The sequence below is a fragment of the Xiphias gladius genome, chromosome 16, assembly GCF_016859285.1.
Source record: "Xiphias gladius isolate SHS-SW01 ecotype Sanya breed wild chromosome 16, ASM1685928v1, whole genome shotgun sequence".
Taxonomy (NCBI): domain Eukaryota; kingdom Metazoa; phylum Chordata; class Actinopteri; order Istiophoriformes; family Xiphiidae; genus Xiphias; species Xiphias gladius.
In genome coordinates, this window is record NC_053415.1 from 9149745 (window position 1) to 9170223 (window position 20479).

At 38.3% G+C, this 20479-nt stretch overlaps 1 protein-coding gene across 1 annotated transcript in view; it reads right to left on the minus strand.

The window, feature by feature from the left end:
• Positions 1–20479, minus strand: part of thsd7ba (thrombospondin, type I, domain containing 7Ba) — a 167720-nt gene that overhangs the window by 21638 nt on the left and 125603 nt on the right. Inside the window, exons 15-18 of the mRNA XM_040149288.1 lie at positions 16514–16780; positions 15366–15544; positions 2302–2435; positions 1414–1567 (exon numbers count right to left, since the gene is read on the minus strand). Of these exons, the coding sequence (XP_040005222.1) occupies positions 1414–1567; positions 2302–2435; positions 15366–15544; positions 16514–16780 (734 nt within the window). The remainder of the gene's footprint in view (positions 1–1413; positions 1568–2301; positions 2436–15365; positions 15545–16513; positions 16781–20479) is intronic.

Here is a 20479-nt window from a genome sequence, read left to right on the forward strand (position 1 = left end):
AGTCAAAACCAGTCTTAGTTATCCTTCAAGCCCTACTTAAACTTAGCAATTTGTTTGACTGAATAAACACACAAATGGAAATACCACCATCTCCCCTGTGCCACATGTGTTGAAATGTTTCAGGGTGCATTTAATGGTACAAAACAAATCCAAATTGTATATGGATGTTGCAAGTTAATTGGCTTTCAACAGTTTTAAACATAGTTATATCACCAAATAGATGAAATGGCTAATTTTTACTTATATTAATAGTGCTGCCAAAGCTTGCACATTTAATGACTGAATGAAACAAGATGTCTGTAGAGAAAACTCAGACTTATTAAGTAGTCACTTTTATCTCTTTGCCCAACTTTTCTCTCCAATGAACTGGTGTTTGACAGGAAACCTACACCATGCCTACATGGCCGTGTGACCGGTACCCTGTGGCTGCAATCACTGGGGAGCATATGCTACATAGTTCTAGCCTGGGGGCTATCCTTTACTGGAGAACTAAGGTACATTAGTAAACTCAATTTAATTTGCAATACCCACCACTGCAGTGCAAAATGTGATTTCAAACTACGCAATGTACAGAACAGCTGGGTGGATGCACACAACAGCTCTTTATTACTAATTATTACCGACACCTCCCCAATGGGTGAATAGTTTGTTTTTTTTAACCTTTATATTTAGTAGAAGCCTGATGAAACATTATGCTTTTTAAAGCAAATCTCAGCACTTATCCTCTGTCCATCAAAATAGCTCTATATTGGGGAGTATTGTTGATCATTTTAACAGTACTGCAGCTGTTGATCCTTTTGATTGATAAATCTATCAATTTTTTAAATTATGTCACAAAGAGTCACAAATCTTTACAAAAATCCGAGTCATAAATGAACCAGAGTTCAAAATGAAACTTAGAATTTGTTTGAGTTGTTTGTTGTTGATTGCAAACTGCGTTTGTGAGGTAGCAAAGGTTTGATATATTAGTCTCAATAAGTATTAACAGTGTTATAAAGATGTTTTACAGTTCTCTAAATTGATAAATTATAATTAGTTATTACGGTACTACATGTCAAAATATAAAAAAAGGCTCTTTTTATCAATTATAATCCTTAAGTATTAGATAAAAGAGGAAAACTGTATGTGAGTTGTACAGCATTGTGTATTTGGATTGGTATTCCAAATACACATACACTTTTTTTCTTTATCATTATTAAATAAAGAAAAGACCTCTGATCAAGATATGTCATTACCGGTGGCTTATCTGGCAGTTTGTACCTTCTCCTATAAGAGCTTCAAGATATTTAAAATTTTCACTTATTTGCTATAGATTATGGAAATGTTTTCAGTAATAACAACAAATCAACCAGCTTGCTACCCCACAGTCTGTCAACTAACAAGGAAAACAGTCACTTCGTTATTGCTTCTTACCAGGGAGCAGTTGGTCCAAGGTCCCCAGGGTGCCAAGACACAGTCGTTGGGGCAAGCCAGAAAGCAGACCTGGGCTCTGGGTGGCATTTCCTCCTGATCACACAGACTGTCCTCCACACTGCTGGCTTCCCCACTCGCTCCCTTCTTCACACACCTAGAAGAACAGCAGATGCAGCTGTATAACTAGTCTCTAGGGCACTTCTAACTGGGTCCTTTTTTGAGTTTCAAAACCTATTTCAAAGTTTCTGACTCAAAAACAGATTGCACTTTTACTTTTCTCAGTTGAGATTTTGCAGCTCGTTTATTTTTAAAGGCCTCTACAATTTGTCCTATCTGTTCGGGTTTCTAAACATTTAGCTGTATAAAACTGACAAAGGGCTCAAAAAGTCTATTTGCTGCATTGTTTTCACTAGAAAAATGACAGAATTGGTTTCAAATGACTTTAGATTACCCATATTTTCAGCAAAAAGGGAGGATGATGACCAATTATAGATCTGTGGTTGTAACTCACACTTACAGTTGGGCATACAATTTACTAAACAAGACCAACTGAGTTGCTTTTGACACAGTGACACAGTTTCCCAATTTGGCATGTCCTATTTTCATGGAAAATCAAATACCAGGACCTGTACATGCTGCCTGCAGAAAAGGTCAACGCTTCGATGCTTTCCTCTGTGGCTATTACTAAACCACTAAAAAGTCACTGCAAAAAAAAATCTAAGAAAGCTCATTAGTAAGCAGTAGTTAGTTTAACTGTTTTTTCCACCGGGCATTAGAAGTGTTAGGACCAGTGTGAGTGCCTGCCGCAGGACCGCAGCCAGTCTGCCTCTCTCAGTGTGTGTTGCAGTGCCAGGCCAGCAGTCTGCCAAGCCTAACCCGCTCACTGACCTGATCTTGCGGCTCTGGACTCCCTCCCCGCAGGCTGGCAGGTCATCCACAGTGTTGATGGTACAAATAGACCAGGGCTCAATCCTCCACTCGTACTGGCTGCATTCACTGTGGCATGGCACAGCCTCATACACCTGTACACATGCATGTGCAAACACACACATGAACAGGCACACACACACACACACACACACACACACACACACAGGGAAAGGGACACACATGAGGGATAATCGGAAGACAGCAGCTGCCTGCCCGGACGTGTAAAGTATACAAATCAGCTCATATAAACCCCCCCGCCCCCACCTCCACACTCTCACACTCATACTACATTTACAGATAAGAACAATTTGTGCATACACTTGTAGAAAATGTAGAGGATATTAGGGACACTTTCTCCTTTCATATTACACTAATAAGGTGTCTCTAGGTTAAAACCACTATTCCTCATGGGTGTTCATTTGGCAAATGTAGCAAGAAAAAAGAAAGAATACTTATTTTGTTCTCAGGTATAAAATCTTACCTTAATCTAGAAGCTATACATGTCTACAGGCTTGTTTCACATGACAAGAATCTCATTTACTCAAACAATATGTTGCTAGTATTCTTTTCTTATGGCATTTGTTTTCAACATTAAGGGCTTGTGCTGTTGTATGGACATGCATAATGCTTCTTTGGTGGGCTCTGAAGTCTATGTATACTGCTCCCAATTAAGAGAAGAAACATTTAGTGTTGAGATGCTGGAGTTTAATATCAGGATGATGTCCCTTATATTTTCTACATTCAGTGTTTGACAGTCTAAAAAGCGTAAGTGAAAGCATTAGAATATATTGTAACAGAAGTTAAAAGGAATGTTCAACACTCGAACAAAAGAAAGTGCACCTTTCACCACAGAGTGGCTCTGAACTAACTGATGGGCACTTAACACGCTACTTCTGCAGAAAAAGACAAATAAAGTATTTTATTGAAACTGAAATAAAACCTTTGCATGATTTGGGGAGAACAGCATGGGGTGTGTAAAACAACAATGACAACAGCAATACGCCTTTTAGCTGAGGATGTAATTGGCCGGATATTGAGCCTCCTCACCTTTCCCCACTCAACCAGTGACTCTGGCATGTCTGTATAACCAAGGGCACAGCCAGTGCAATGCCCCTGTAAACACATGTTTCCTCTCAATCTATGTAACAGTCTGCTGAAAAGTAAAAGGTATACTCTAGAGGACAATTTGTGGAAAATGCTATGACAAGCTGTAATCGGTGCCTGTAAGTGTGTGCGTTTTCGAGTGTGTGTGTGTGCAGACTAGAGAGAGGGAAGGAGTGCTGAGTATTCCCTCCCCCACGGGCCACACAGATGCCTATTACACACGCTCATCATCTCCCATCTGTCCCTGCAGATGCCCCTGCTGGGTAAACTGGCAGCTGCTCTGCTTCCACTTTCTCCAATACTAGTGTAGAAACCCAGCTCCAACTTAACAGCTAATTTTCATGACCACAAAAATCACTTTCGAGTCACTTTCCACAATTTATACACTATTATTATTGAGCGCTTAACACCATTTGTTCACTGAGAAATCATGTCACCATAGCAATTACCAAATGGGTTACAGTAACATGACGCATAAATTGTCAGACAGATATTAAATAATTTGTTGGCAGGTTAAAGCCGGTGTACTGCGACGCAAGGATGGAGCAGAAAAAATACAGGATTTGCTCCTAAGTACATCATATCAGTAAGACTCAGTGGCTACAGATCAGATCTTCTCAATGGTTAACTCTTATGCGGGGAGTCTTTATCTTCTGCTCTTCTGGTCTCTTTTCGACACTTCTGAATTTTTTTTTTTTTTTTTTTTTTCAGATTAACAATACAAGAATGAAATTACTCGGCTAAATTTCTTTGAGAGTGCACTCTCAAAAGCTTTACCGGCTATTGACATTATAATGACTTCCTAGGGTTCTCTAGAAAATATCAGTCCATCCATTTAGAAAGCAGACGGGATATCATCCAGATGCACTTGAGATAAATTATTTCCATCTATGTAGCATGCTCTCCAATCAACCTATTGTTCTTCCTCTCGACCAAAATACCAAAGGGGTCACAGGAGTATGTGACTAGGACAGATCTGGCATGCAATTTCTTTTCATTAGCTAAAGCAGAGTATATGTACAGAATGAACAGCACTGACCTGAGCCTGCGTGGATGTCCATATTAGCAGTGCATGACAAGCCAGAAGTTAGGCAGGGGAGAGAAGAACAATGATATGATCATTAGTTTAGATTTTGCCTGCAGTGACAGCAATGTATAGTTTTCTTTAGTGTTTTCTTTAATTTGATTTAAAAATACCGCATTCTGCTCTGTGCTTCATTAAGGAGGGTAAAGGATGATTAAGTACTTCATCATTTATAGTGAATCTAGTGGTCTCGGATATTTTGCCAAACTGAAAGATTCATAGTGTTGAGAGAGTTGTTTTCGTGTGCTGCAGTTGGTTGCAACAGCTGTGCAATGGCCAGACCCGCAGCTGAAGGCAACTCCCAGAAATTAATTTGTCTGGAGATGGTGAGAGGGAAGTTGGCGTGAATGAGCATATGCTCAGACACGCTGTGTGCGCTGTATCTAAACAAGGTTACTAAAAGTAACTGTTATGTTGTTTACGAGTGACTGTTCACGCTGTCCGGATTCTTCACAGTAAAAAGGGACACGCAAATAAAACCCCTGATCTAAGACAGTACTAACATAGGTATCTTTTAACTGAACATTGACCGAACTCACAGAATGCTTGTTTGAGCCACATACTGTATGGTTTATGTAGTGACCATGTTAATAAGAGAGCATTCATCCGTGTATATTCTCTAAATCCACCTTGATGGCAAAACGGTCACTTTTTCCATCTTCACTCATTCATTCATGACTCTGCACATCTGAATGGGATTAAAAGCTTAGGATCAGGGCAAGCTCATTTTCATTTCTGGTTAAGAGGCAATAGTTAATAATCACTAAATTTAAAGCCTCAGGTTTATAGAAAAAAAAAACATTTGTGAGTTGACATCGCCTTGTGCGTGGCATGGAAAGAAAATGACATTATTGTTAATATTTCCCATCTGCTCTGTGAGATAATGGTTATGGCTTACATCCAGAAACATGATGAAACTTAATGAGAACCTCATGCACACACATAAATGCATACTGTATTTTCCTATCTAATGATGCACTTGCATACTTACTATATAAAGACAACACACACATACCCATACACAGATAAACAGGTTTCCAAAAAGACATGTGAAGTGCCAACAGGTCCTCCTGCAGGGATGGCATTTTATTGTAAACAGGGAGAAAATGAGCACTCTCTCTTATAAATCTCTCTAACTGTCATTGTGTAACTACAACTTCAAATAGACGGTGCTATTACTGTCAGTGGGCCCATGGACGAGTTAGAAAACAATGGCTCATCTGCTAAACACAGGGGGATCTATTCCTATGTGATGATGACCTCTCAAACACACTCACGAGATAAGCATGATAATGCAGCCATTAGGATGATTGCCTCTCTAACAAATCTGAGTAAGACATGTATTTGTGCTTTGTAGAAAAGACGTACAATATTGACGCAAAAATTAAAAATGTGTGTTAGATGTCCAAAACAACCTACATAGCAACATACCAACAAATGGGAAACCACTCATTAATCTGAAAAACCTAAATCACAACAACATACTCAGCAATTGTACCCTACTGACCCTTTCACGCTTTCTGATGATTTAAGACTAGGGGATAACATTAATGCTCTCCTAAGGGGAGTAAGACTCTCTCTAAAGAATGGGATCAAAGCACTCAAGGTATTCTACATGTAACTTAAAACTATCTAAACATTTAACCCTGCAGATGTGGATGTACTTCGTATTATACCTGTAATAAAGCATCACAAAGAGAACTTGTTCCTGCTATAGCATAGCTTTATTGAAGATCTTTATTACTATGTGTATTAAAATGAACCTGAAAGTTCAGCTGTAATTTTTCCACGTTATTTGTATCAAACAAACATCCAGACATGGCTTTGAGAGACATGACTAGAACTGCTCTAAAACTAATTTCAATCTTTGCTCTGACCACTGAGTTCATCTATATATCATACTCTCTCTCTCCTACTGTATTCCAATTAAATGTCAGCGACATTGATGAAAAAAAAAAAAAAGGCCTTAGAAGATTTATGTTTAACATCCTCCTTGGACCCACTGCTGTGTTGGCTCTACCGCAGGGAAATGGTGTCACTTCTCATAATTACACACATTTTTTGGCCATCAAGTTCTATTTCTAGCTCTCAAATAATCTTCTTCTTTTCTCATTTACTTTGCAATCTATTACCGGGACACAGCTCAATAAGGCAGGGATGCATTAGCAGAGTCATTTCACAAGCACTTAACCCTGCATCAGCTTTTAATAATAGCTATGGTCAAAGGTCTTTTTCACATACTTTCACGTACAAAATTTGGAATGAGTTCACCTAACATACCAGAGCCAAAGTCACAGTTCAAATGAGTACTGTATATGATCAATTTCTACTGTAAGGAAAAAACTGAAAACAAGAGCAAAGCCAAAAACAGTTCTCAGTCACAACAACACCTTCAGGCCCAATCTAAGACCTTTTGTCTTTTTTTGTCTTACATTTCTTCTTGATAACTGTTAGTTCTACTTTTTGTCTCTTTGTCTAGTATTGTTATAATTCTTTCTGTATGTTTTTATCTATATTTTGTTGTGGCTGGCATGACACAAACTGAGTTTTTAAACAGTTGAAAGCAGTTGGAAATAATTGTTTTACCTCTGGAGGAGGGATTGCTAGATATTGTAGTGTTAATATATGGTACTGTTAAATAGAATAAATATACACTCAAATTCAAGTGAATATAAATAAAGGATCTTTTACTGAATTAATGCTGAGCAAAAACTAGAGCTTTTTGGTTGTATTTCAGATTATTGGGTTACAAGCTTAAAGCAATTGTGCAACAATCTAGTGTTTAAAAAAGCCATCCCAGTTGTCAAATAATGAACATGTATTTACAGTAATATTCACCCAGCCTTCGATACAATGTGTTTTTCTAATTAGCAGATAGAAGCTATGATTAACCTTTGCATCTTAACTCAATGCTATGTACCATGTGGGTATTTCGAGGCTTTAGAGAGGCTCCAAAATTCAGACTCTCTGGGTGGCCAAACTTCAGACTGCCGTAACAATATGCATGGTTTGTAATGCAGGGAGCCACCTCGCTTTTTGGGCTAGGCCTAGAGGGGGAATAACACATGCCCAAGCAATGCTCTACATTAATTACGCCTCATTGGCCTTAGGTAGTTCCATCAGCAGTTGGCTCCAAAAGTCTTTCGATGTAATGAAGGAGAGAGATGAGTTTAGCACCCAGGTACACTGGGTTAAAAAGAAATCTAACATTTTTTCTCTTTTATCTTTTTTCTGATATTTGACATTTGGCCATTCCCTTGCTGTCCGCTGTTATTGGGTATTGACAGAGGGAAACAATGCAAATGGATGAGATATATATATATATATATATAGATATATATATAAATATAAAATATAAGGTTTGGGATTTTGGGACATTTGTTGTAGATATTTAATGGTGCCACAAGGATGAATCCCAGTGTCCTCAGTAGCCCTCTTATCTTCACTGAGAAAATCAACTGAAGAAGCCTTTCGGATGAGAGCCGAAACATCTCCAAGAACTTCAAGGAAGGCCAGTTGCCTTTGCATAGCAATAACAGAATACCATGACCCGGATGACTAAGAATCTTCACAGACACTGGAAAAACAACCTATTTCTATCTCATAATACAGTCATTGAAGTAAAAAAAGTAATTTTTTGTTGTCAAAATGTTATTCTAAATAGCTAATTGTACTCCTTCAGTGTATTTTCAAGAAAAATGGTTATTTTCTTTGTACTTCTCTTGCTTACCCTAACTCAACTTCACCCAGGCTGCGCTGCCTGATTCAGATGTACCCTTCTCTATTAACAAACAACTTGACAAGAAGAATTAATCCATTGTGAAATTACAACCTCGATGAACTGTTCACAGTGGTGAAGAAAAAAGAGGACCGCGCCAATTAAAAGCAAAGCCATTACCAGCTAAGCTAAGGACATTAATCAGCAACTATAGTAAAATCAGTGAAAACACAATAGTAAGGAGTAATATACACAATTAAAAAAAGCATTAGCAGCAATAAATACAAAAGTATATAACATAGTATATATGCCAAAAATTAAAGTGAGTAATTGATTCAACAGAACTGTACTTGTTTACTGTAAAACCTCCAAAATGCATTTGAATAAGGGAATAAGAAAAGCAGCTCATATAGTTGAACAGTAGCTGTACTGCATACAGTTAGCAGTAGATAATGATATTTCTTAGTGAGGCATAGAACAATACCTACAACACCTGAGATGTTGAAAGACAAACTGTGAGCAAAAAGTTAGATGCAGTTAAAAACACCTGGATGTTTTGGATGTCTTATAGTTTAGGTGCCATTGTGGTCCACTATGTGGAATGGTGGTTGTAGAGCCTCAAAACAGGAGGGAGGCGGTGCTTCTTTCCTATAGTGTAAGTGGAGCATCCTGGCACCGAAGGAGCTGTCAAAAGCAATTATGGTGCTCACTGTGGGTGGAAGGTGTTGCACATAATAGATAGTTTGGTCATTACTCTTCCACCCCCACATACTCTAGGGAAATGAAAAGAGCACACAGGACAGAACTAACTTCCCTCATTAGTTTGTCTAGTATCTTTTTGTCCATTGTCCAAATGCCACTGCCTCAGCAGACCACAACACAGGAGATAACTAATCTAAGAGAAACAGCAGCATATACATAGCTGAGCTCACCATGCAGGGGTTTAAGGTAGGCAAGGATAAGCATTCCCAGACCAGAACTGACCACCACGCGGCTATACCCCAACAATGCACCACCAAACATCAAGGGAAATTTACTATTTAGTGTACTGAAGAGAATAGATCCACTTGATATGCAGCATAATGCTATGACACATCAACTTGGCAGCAGATAATTTATCAACTGACTAAAATTACAAGATCAAGACCCTTGGCTTGGGGCAGACAAAATGAAAAGCAGCACTGACAAACAGCAGATGGCCACGAGTTCAGCGAGTGTGATCCTATTCCAGCAGCTAATCAAGAGAAGTTAAAGAAGGGCTCAGTTGTTGTGGCCTAATTTATGATATATATACAGCAAGGGATGCTGTCACACAACCAAATGATTTTAAATTACTTAGGTTTTTCTAATGTTGAGCTGAACATGAGGTATGTGGAGAGAATATGAATGTGATGACCTAAAAGACATGTTGTGTTTTTGTGTTACTTGAAGCCAAATAAACAAGGTTTATGTCAACAGATTTAAAGAAAATCTACAATTATTACTCTCCACTAGTAATGTCAGTTTACCAAGTCAAAGGGAAGAGGAAACTCAGCATAATAATCCCAACAACATTAGGGGAAACCTCCATACCTCGAAACTAACCAAGTGCCAACATGAGGTGTCAAAATTTACTACCGCTGTAACCAATAGCATGAAGCACCTCAATGTTTTGCCAAAGAAGAAAAAGCCAAAAGACTGAGCATGGGTAGATAGCAGGACCATAAGAGCTTAGCTTGGCAGCCACACCAGCAGGCACCAGACATTGCCCACAAGCAGATCTGTGGGGAAGCAATAAAACCCCCTCAACAAATGAATGCCTATAATGTAATGCCTATAATAGAACTGTATCTATTTTTTTCTACCCCACTCTTCTAAACAGACACCACAGCTAATTCCACAGTTTCCCGAACAGCCAGCAGCATCAGCACCCTCATAGCTTACTGAAATTCGCAAAGTACACAAACCCGTCGGAACTGAGCCGAAACATCCAATTATGACCAGCAAGCACCAAGAAAGCACCAAATGCTTAATTTTGGTGAAGTGACGCAGTGAGGTTGGGGACTCAGTGTTAACAATAGTGATACATATGGTGAAAAAATACATTTGTGAGACTTACAATCTTGAATTGTTTGCTTCATGGCAGCCAGCAACGTATCTTCAATAGATTACAAAAAGTGTGTTGCACGTTCATTATAGTTAGTGGCAGACTGCATGTCAGGTAAGAGCATCATCGGGAATGGTCTGCCTGAACCTCACAGGCTTGCCCATAAGCAGCTGATGCCCTGATGCATATTTGACCTATGATTCTGTGGACTACAATAACACCTTATGTCTATGTTTTATGTATTGACATCCCTAGCAGTGACCAATTCGAAATGTGTCAAAACACAAAATCCGTGCTCAACTGTGACATGCACACTTGAGGACGCACAACTGTTTTTTTCATGTGTGACTATCTGCCAATGACATTATGTTCAAAAGTGATATGAACCCTTGCTTAATATATCTTGTCATACATGTGGTTTGTAGGTGAAAGGGGCTTAATTGTCTAGTACTTAAGTTATTATCTGACAAATTCCTCTCATCTCTACTAATAAAAAAAATATCTAAACTACTTACCAGAAATACATTTACAACTGAGAGGCCACATCAACACACAAATTGCAACATTGTTAAATAAAGGTCCTTTTATTCTCAAATCTAAGCATACACCAATCAGCCACAACATCGAAACCAGTCACCAGTTTTAATGTTGTGGCTGATCAGTGAATTCTCTATGTCTTTATTCACAACACAAAAGCCATTGGTGGAACAAAAAGCATCAAGAAAGCAACAGCTTATGCAGCTAACCTTGTTTCATTTTCCAGCAGATCAACACGCCAAAAGTACAAATGGGAAACATATTGATTTTGCTGGATTACACAAATAGGATGATGTGATTTTAAGGCAATGATGAACTTACAATCGCATGGGGAGGTGATTTTCCTTGAGCAGAAATATATAGAAGCTCTAGTTGGTGAATTGCTCCACATGACCCTATTAGCAAAACAAACGGGATGGTATGTGAAAATGACTAATCTGCCAAACCAATACATTCTTACAATATTATTAGAAAAATTCAGTTGATGTGTTCTTGCTGCTGATAATCAGTGATTAATATGCTTTTAATTTCTCATGTTATATCAGGATTTGAGATGTAGCATCTTGTTTTTGAGGGAGCACAAAACATACACCCACATGAACAAACAGTTTTAAAAAAGATAACAAGTTTAGCAATAACCAATCGGCTCAATAATAATGATAGTAATGTAATATGATGATGTCTTTAACAGTATGGAAAGCATTTCCTCAATGTCCACACAGACAAAGGCATCTGTCTTGTAACTCTGCAGATGTCTCTCACACACAATGTACAGCAGAGGAGTGTTGGAGGTGGAGAGGAAGCATGTTTCTCCATAGGACAGGGCCAGAGTGGACAGAGTGGAGGCCCCAGGCATTAATAGAATGAAAAATAGCTATCTGACTGGCACAGTGGCTGGCAGACTGTCAAGACAATTCTGTTGTATTTTATGGAAACAGTACATATAGCACTTGATATCTCAGCATTTGACGGCAAACACTTTTCAGAGTTATGATGAAATTCAAATGTCTGCTGTAATTATAGATCCAATTTGTTTGTTTTTCTGGGAGCTCTGCTTTGACATCTGTGAGCTCTCTGTGGCGGTATCTCAGAGCATCTTTTATTCAGACATGGGCTGTTCTGTAAAATATACTGAAAAATCAGTATGTAAAGATCCACCATTTTATCAGCATCTGAATATTTGTGGGTGTTTTTTTATACTAACTTTAAAAATCAGTGATACATAATTCCAGTAAAAAGTAGCCAAAAGAAATTTCACTTTAAAAAAATTCTAAGGATATGGACAAAATGTTTGCACACCAGAAAGTATATTGGCAGGAGTGTAGGAAGAAAAGGCGCATAAAAATAAACACATACTCACTTCGGAGGAGTGTGGATTCGAAGGACCTTGAGTGAAATGTTCTAAAAAAAAACAAACCTATTCTTATAAGGAATTACATTCTGAAAGTTGAGATAAAACATGTTGCAGGATGACCAAGTGGTTAGTTTGAATATATTAAAATACAAATAGGTTAAAAGTTTGATATCCCACAACAGGCGTTTCGGGCATGTCTAGTCAAACTATCCTTCTAATTTCAGAAGCAATGGGTCTTGATTTCAGACAGACAGACAAAAGCAGCTTTTTATTTCTAACCGGCAAGCACTGATTTTTCCAGCTGAAATAATAATAACCATCGCTATGGGGATTTTTGAAGCTTTAGCTAGCTAGGTAGCCAATGAAGCTAACTGTAGCTCCATGTGTAAGCTGAAAACACTATCTCAGGCTGAATTTTGAATGTTTCCATTTGACTTGTTTAAATTGAGAACCCTAACAAAGGGGCACTTGATGGCTACATAAGTGATATGGAAGTGTGAGACTGAAGCTAACATGTCCCAGGCAAAAATACAGCATCCTCACCGGCTGATAATCTATCACGAGAACATGGAAAAAAAACGGAATAGTGTCTTGTAAGGCAAAGTAGCACTAGTTAGTCCTAATATCTAGGTGAAGAATGAAATTAACCTGATCAAGACATTATGCTTTATTGATTGTATTTCCAAAGAGTATGTTTCACTTTTAACATTAAAAGAGAGAAAGCAGGATAAGGACTAGCGGATATTTCTGGCAAATGTAACGCAATTGCGGATAACAAGAATGAGTGGAGTTGCTGGAGGGTCAACTTTCCCAAATCTAATGAAGAGCAGAACAGAGCTGCTAACATTACCCTGTGCTCTGATATAATAGCACCCAGGACCAGCTTTCATACAGTATACACAGTGGATGAGGTAGTCATGAAAGGGTCTTTTTTAACATAACCTCTAAATGGTATTATGTTTCTTAGCCTTGGATGCCTGGTTAGGTCACAACTGTTGTTAGTAAGATAATAGTTGGACATGTTAGCATTTGCAGCTTACATTAGAGTAGACTGACCCACTGTTTAATCCATTCCCAACACTTTTTCTCTGGTATTTTTAGTTTTATACCACCGACAAAAATAAGACACCACCATCACTCTTATTGCAGCCATATGCATACCTCCTCAACATGTGGATAAAATCAAAGACTTCACAGACCTGCTGCTCCAATTACAGTTGCTAAGCTGATTTGATTGGGAAATTTCTATTTGGAGCTCCCCGAAAACATATGTACAATTAGTAACCTTCCACTGAAAGTTCTTTAATTATTCTTTTCCCACTTGGACGCAAGATTCTGATTGGGCCAACAGCTCCACAATGACAGGTTTTCAGTGAGGTAATACATTAATTATTCATCTTGATTAAGTAGTTCTTGATCACATTTTACCAATGTAGAAAATCTTGCAGGCTACCTCATTAACAGCACACATATAGCTTAGAGCCAAACTCCTCCATAGTCTGTTCCACAATGTGGCCATTTTTGCCCATTATTTTCATGGTAGCACGTTTTCTGTCTCTCTCTCTCTCTCTCTCTCTTCCTCTCCATCTCTCTCTCTATTTTTCTTACTCACTCAACCATGTGACCAGGCAAGGCCAGCCTTTGGCTAGAGAGCAGTTCACAGGTTGATAAGAGAGCAAGTGTTTGTTAGAGAGTAGGTCTAGCCATTAGGAATGAGAATATTTTTGTCATGCTGCACACTAACAGAGACTTAATGAAGTACTAAGGATGAAATGTAAATATGAAAGCTGAACGGTGAAGTACACTGGCTTAAAGAAAAAGCAGCTTTTTTTGAGACCATGTGGAGAAGTCTGTTGTGACCATCCAGGATTATTAGTTTAACATTACAGCAGGAAGAAGTAACCTCATACCTTGATGCCTATTGAGCTATAGTAGAGGTTATAGTATCTTTCCACCCACACCTCAGACAGATGTACTTCACTTTAAATGGCCATTTGGATAATGTTAACAATGAGCCCTAGTCCACCCTCAGGATAGATCTGCGAGGGCATTGGCAACAGAGAGCTCCGGTTTCAGTGGCAAGTGTGATTACAGGGCATAGACATTGTTAGTGGGCACTTAACCATCTGTACACAAATCTCCACTAGAGCACACCGGAATATTTTTCACACAACCATGCCTCATCTCTATATTGACCTCTACAAACTAAAGTGTCCTTTCATGCCCATTCAAGCATAGAGGCAGCATTCATAAAAAACTTATCCTCTTTAAACTATGAACCCATGAGAGTTATGTTGTCACAACATATTCAGAGCTACAGATACAACCTGACTATGGAATATCAAAAGATCCCATCTGTCCACTTCTCCTTCTCTACCCCCCTTCTTTTTGTTACTTAACACTCCCCTGTTTTTATGTCAAGAAAAGGGCATGTCTTGCAAGGCAAATGATTTGGTCTGACTGAAGACACCAGAAAACAAACAGGTCACCCAGGAGTCCCACTGGGTGATGGGTAATAAACCTTGTCATTGAAATGTGAGCAGAATGAAACAAGCCCACTGTGTATTGATGTGACAGTACTGGGCTGCACCAAAACCAGGGCTGAAGGAAAATATATTCCAAAAGCATACTAGCGATGTGCAAAAAATTAAGATGCAAACTACTGCATGCATCATAATAATGCTCCTAGTAGAAAAATGGAACACTGTGGACACTATAATTGTAAACAAATTTCTCTACATTTAGCAATGGCGTTCCTATTGCATGTACATAGTGGTGAACACAAGTAGACTCGAAGTATAGATTGCCTTCATCTGTATTCTATTGTACATGTCCTTGGAAACAATCAAGTCCGTGAAGAAGTGACCTGAGAACAATGTAGATGGATGATGAGATCAGCCCTGTTTGCTCGTTTTTGCAGTTTCTCAGTATGAAATTTGAAATGCATTATTCTAATGTCGATAAACTGTAGATGAGCAAGTGTTGACCCTAAAGAACACTTGTACGAGTTAATCTCCACCAAAGACAGCCGGATAACAAAGGCATCAACATGTTATAAAAACAGTTACCTTCCAGAATTTGTTTCCCTCTTGTACTGTACAGGATGTTAAGTATAGAAAAACAATGGTGCAAGCCTTACCTGGTTTTTCAGGTCCAGCTTGGGGCATGGGCGTCCCCCATTGAAAGCTTTCTCCCTGAGCCACTTAGACCTGATCTTCAACCCATTGCCACAGGATGCACTGCAGGCTGACCAGGCTGACCAGTCACTGAGCTTACAGTCTAGGGGGCAAGGGATGTGGCAAATCTCCATCAAGTAGCCTGAAATTGAACATTGGCAGACAAGAGTGGGAAGCCTGATTTAGACTTGGTCAGTGGCTGCAGTGAGGATCACATTAATAATGTCAGACAGACATGCCACTGGCCTGCAATCCGCCTGGCCTTGGTCTTGCTCACCGTGACACCGAGAGCTAATTATCTGACTAATGAGTGTCTCATTCCTCTATTGTGCCAAAATGGCTCAGTGAAACTACTTAAGGGTTTTCACACTGTATAATGCCTTTTGTTTACACTTTTTCTTGTTTGCTGTCAACTTTATTATGATTATTCACCTAAAATTAAATATGCAGATAAATAGCAAAATGATGTAGCAACTAAACATTTCAAATAACTACCACCTACAAGATGACATTGCAATTACAGTTACATAATCACTATTTTATATCTGATTATTTTGACATACCGGCTATACTTAATATGTTGCTTTAATCTGACCCATCAGCACATAACAATATAGTTTATTTGTCCCCAGCAAGAAATCAAGTTTTGCATAAAAATTGCTGTAAAATTGCAAATCCATCAACTTCCCACATACCTATCTTGCTAGCATAGCTACATCCATGAAAAAAATAGTTACAAGTATGGATAAGATCAAAGTAGCTGCACAGGTTGTTGTAATTCACTTTATTCATTGTAATTCACTTTATTCTATTCTATCAGATTGATTAATTTTTTTGATCATTGTGAAAACATTAACTGCTCCCAGCAAATCGGGATAATTATTGGGAGAGCTAGGCTATGTAAATCACTCCTGATTAGTTAGGGCAAAAGAAAACCAAATGACCCCCATTTCCAACAAGAAATCAATGCCAGGTTCAATGAATGAAGTGAAGCGAAAAGCAAATTCAGTCTGATCATTAGGCTAATCATATGTTATAGACTTGTTAAGAGCCAATATGTTATAGTGGTTGAAAACTCAAAATTCATGCAATATATTTCTGTTAGTCCTACCTGAGTCTGTACAGAGTTTAGGGTCGACCAGGTGTCCCTGCTGGTCAATGCAGGCCACGGCTCTGTAGCGGAGACCTTGACCACACTCCTTTACCTCTCGGTGGCTCATCCAGCCCTGCAGGGACCCTGAGACCAAAGGATCGGGGAAGATGCAAGAAGACCAGTTCCCATAGGGCTGGGAAAAAATCTCATCACAGGGACAAGCCTTTGTCTCTTCCAGTGGGTACAACTCCTCATTCAGGCAATGATCCTTCTTTTTGCTGCGACCTGCGACAGAAGACGATAAAACAAAGGGTAGGTGACTGTGCACTGGGTGGATAATACAAACTGCATGAATAGAGCTTAAAGATAACTTCTTCCCATGTTGGAGTGGAGGCTGAGCTGCTGAATGCAGAGATGGGCTTATTGTTTGATTTAAACATCAGTTGATAGAGAGCCAAGAACACATTGAGGACAGATTAGCACAGTTTGATGAAACATCATCAAACTGGTATGGCAAAGAAGGAACTCAAATGTATGATGATCAAATGTAAATAAAAGTATGAATTATACTGACTTCTTTCGTTCATTTATTTATGATCATTCATAATGCATTCAAAGTCTTACAATGTCAGTAGGTGAGCAGACTAGATTACCAGTATAGCGATAAACTGCGTGTAAAGTGTTCATTTGTATCGTTGCGACTGTGAATGACAGAAGCCACAAACAGGCACCAGCAGTCAGGTTATATTTATTTTTAACATTGTTCTCTCCATAAGTGTAACACACATCTGCATATCTTCCTAGACTCTATCATCATCATTCTATTATGGTGACTTTTCCCTCATGCTAGCTAATATTCTATCTAAGATCTCAATTGTAACCATAGGCTTGTTTTCACGACTTGGCTAGTAAGATCCCTGTTGCAGTTTCTTGAATAAATCATTGCCTCTACCTTGACAGTCAAATCCTCAGGATATTGGGTTGGTTTACTAATTCATTATCCTCACCCACATTTAAGGCCAAACCACAGTTGTCCCTGGCAATATATACTGTAAAAATGGAATAAAGACAGCGTAGCTCAAACCCACTGTAAAATGGGCCATCATACAATCACATTTTGTAATGTCGCATTAACAGAGAGAATGAGATGAGGTAGTTGTTATACGGTATTCCTTTATCAATCGATATCAAAGGTAGTGCTGTCATTGAAAAATTATTTGAAAATCATTACTAAAGGAAGTTCTTGCATGCCATTAAACAAAATATTACATGGTACAAATTCGACATTTTAAGTAACAAAAGCAACAAAAAACAAAAAGCTAGGCTGTTTACAACTCTGTCATCTGACTTCTAAAAGGCAAGTAATCCATACATTTATTTATGGATTACTTGCCTTTTTTCCCCAAGACAACAACTAAATGTAAATAAACGTGAATACTGTTTTATGACTAAAATATGTTTGGTGCTTTAGATTTAGTATACGACTAGAAAACTAATGCAAAAAATTAATAGCCAATCAATCAAAACTGCTCCATGACCAGTTTTCCTTATGTATACTCAAAAAGTACTCTGAATAACCTCAGCGAATGATTAGTGCTATTTGCAAGCATATTGACCTTTAATTTTTAAGCTCTGCAGGTTAAAACTGCATTTTTTTCCCTCCATAATATAGAATCAATACAGTCTGTGTAAGTGTTGTTTCTATATCATGGAACAGAATTTTTATATTTGTAATCTCTTGTATGTAATTTGTATGCACATGCACTACATTTAGGCATAGCACATACAGACACTGTGTGTTACCACGAATACCAGAAAGAGTTAAATCTGCTGCAGCTGCATTTTCCCCAACTGAGGAAACACAGACAAACTAGTTCTTTCCCTTAAAAATTTCTCCTGTCTTTCACCCATGACTTCTCACCAGCACACAGTGGTTGCTGTTTATTATTAATGATCAACGGCACACAAACAGCCTTTGATTCAAGGGGTTGGCAATAGTGGAGAAATGGCCAGACAATCGAAAGCTGCGCAGATACACATACACTGTTATATCATTAGTCAGTGATGGTCAGCTCAGGAGTTATCTTCTGATTAAGTGCTGTAATTCTCTTTTTAGTATATCCACTAAGTCTACCTCATCTCATTTTATGTCACCTAATAATGTCATATATTTCCCAGAATGCCTTTTGACAACCCCTAGTCAATGTACTAATACAGAGAGAGGGGTTTTTGCAGTATTCTCACTTATGACCCACAAAACACAACGTGTCTTGTGGGTTGCCATGTCGTCTACTGCGACTTCTTTTCATAGAGAATTTGACACCAAAATGCTTCTAGGAAATCAAATGGGATTTTAGCTACACTAGAAACATCATGTCAGTATTTATCAACGAATATTAAAACGTGGATTGAGAAATGCACCATTGGTAGCAATTGATTCAGCATGTTTTTTTCCTTTTCAAATCCAATTTAAACCCTGAAACACCAGCTCCAACACCTAATACGGGTGAAAATGTTTTTTTTTTTTTTTTATGTCAAGCTCCAAACCTTCATTAGGACCTCTTTTATGACTATTAGAGCTAGACTCTCAATATAGTTCACCTCAGGCTCGAAATGATTAGTTCTGTCCATTATATCTGATAAGTATTAATATATTAGCATGAGCAGGAACATGACTAAGCAGCTAAAAGGCATGTGTTACTCTCAGACACTGTCAGTTTTAATATCTGGACAAGTATCAGATAAAACCTGTCAAGCTGTCCATCTGCTCAAAAAAAAATCTTTCTCATGATTGATTGTCTTCATCACATCATGAGATATGAAATAAGACAGATATGCTGTTCTGCTCTCAACAGCTATAAATATCCTGCTGTCATCAGCACATCAGTGTTGCTATAGTAAATTGTCTAAAAAAGTTACTGTCAACACCTCTTCATGTACGTGTCAAAGTCAACCAACTGATGCATTTGATAAGAACATAGACCCCATGCAGGACTTGAAATTAATTCATAGCATCTAATATAGAGAGGCAATCCAAGGTAATGTAACTGACTGGACTGGAGTTTAGCGGATGAAAACATTTGACATATTTCGCTGTTCTGCAATGCAACATTGTTACAATTCAGTTTCCCCCAAAACTGTTGATTCTGAAACAGTATTTTGATCTTGAATCCCTCACCAATGAAATTCTTTTAGGTTTACACAATGAACTACACAATGGTACCATGAGCAACTGAAGGAAAAGAATACTCTGACCAAAATGAGTCTTAATAACTTTGGTGATCTTCTAACTTTTCATCTAGAGGCAACAAAATTTTAACTTTGGTTTATGACTAAATATGTGCCTGCAAAACTAATGACATTCACATCAGCCTCAGCTGTACCTGTGCTATGGTAAATTTAACAACAGCTTAATATCATTATTGTCATTGTGGGCATGTTAGCCCCACAGAGCCACTAGCATGGCTGTAGAGTCATACAAGACCAAGTAAGGCTGTAACAGCTTGTAACAGAGTTTACTGAAATGAGCAAGGGAATGTTTTATTGTGTATGAATCAAACTTTTCGTCTGTAAGAGGAAGAATGTGTTTTTCTTTCAAAAGTTACATAGTCATGCTTTAAATTAAAACAATTAAGGCATAACTTATATAAGGAACAGTAGGTTTCATATAGCTTTTATGTTTGTACAGTGTTGCTTTTGAGGTTGTTATTTTCTTGTCGTTTGGTTGAAATGAATCCCGCTGGTCCCAACAGAACAGAGCCAGTCAACACTTTGCACAAAATGTCAAGGTGTGGCTTTAATGAACTGCCGTCCACAGAGACTAAGAAATTTACTATGCAATTGCCATTATGAAAGAAAACACCTTGTTTCTGTACTGTGAAATAAAAGTGCTAACAGAATTCCTTGACCTGAGCCAGATGGAGAGAGTGGAACATATAACTCTCTCTCAGACACACACATACAAACACACACACAGGAAGCCCT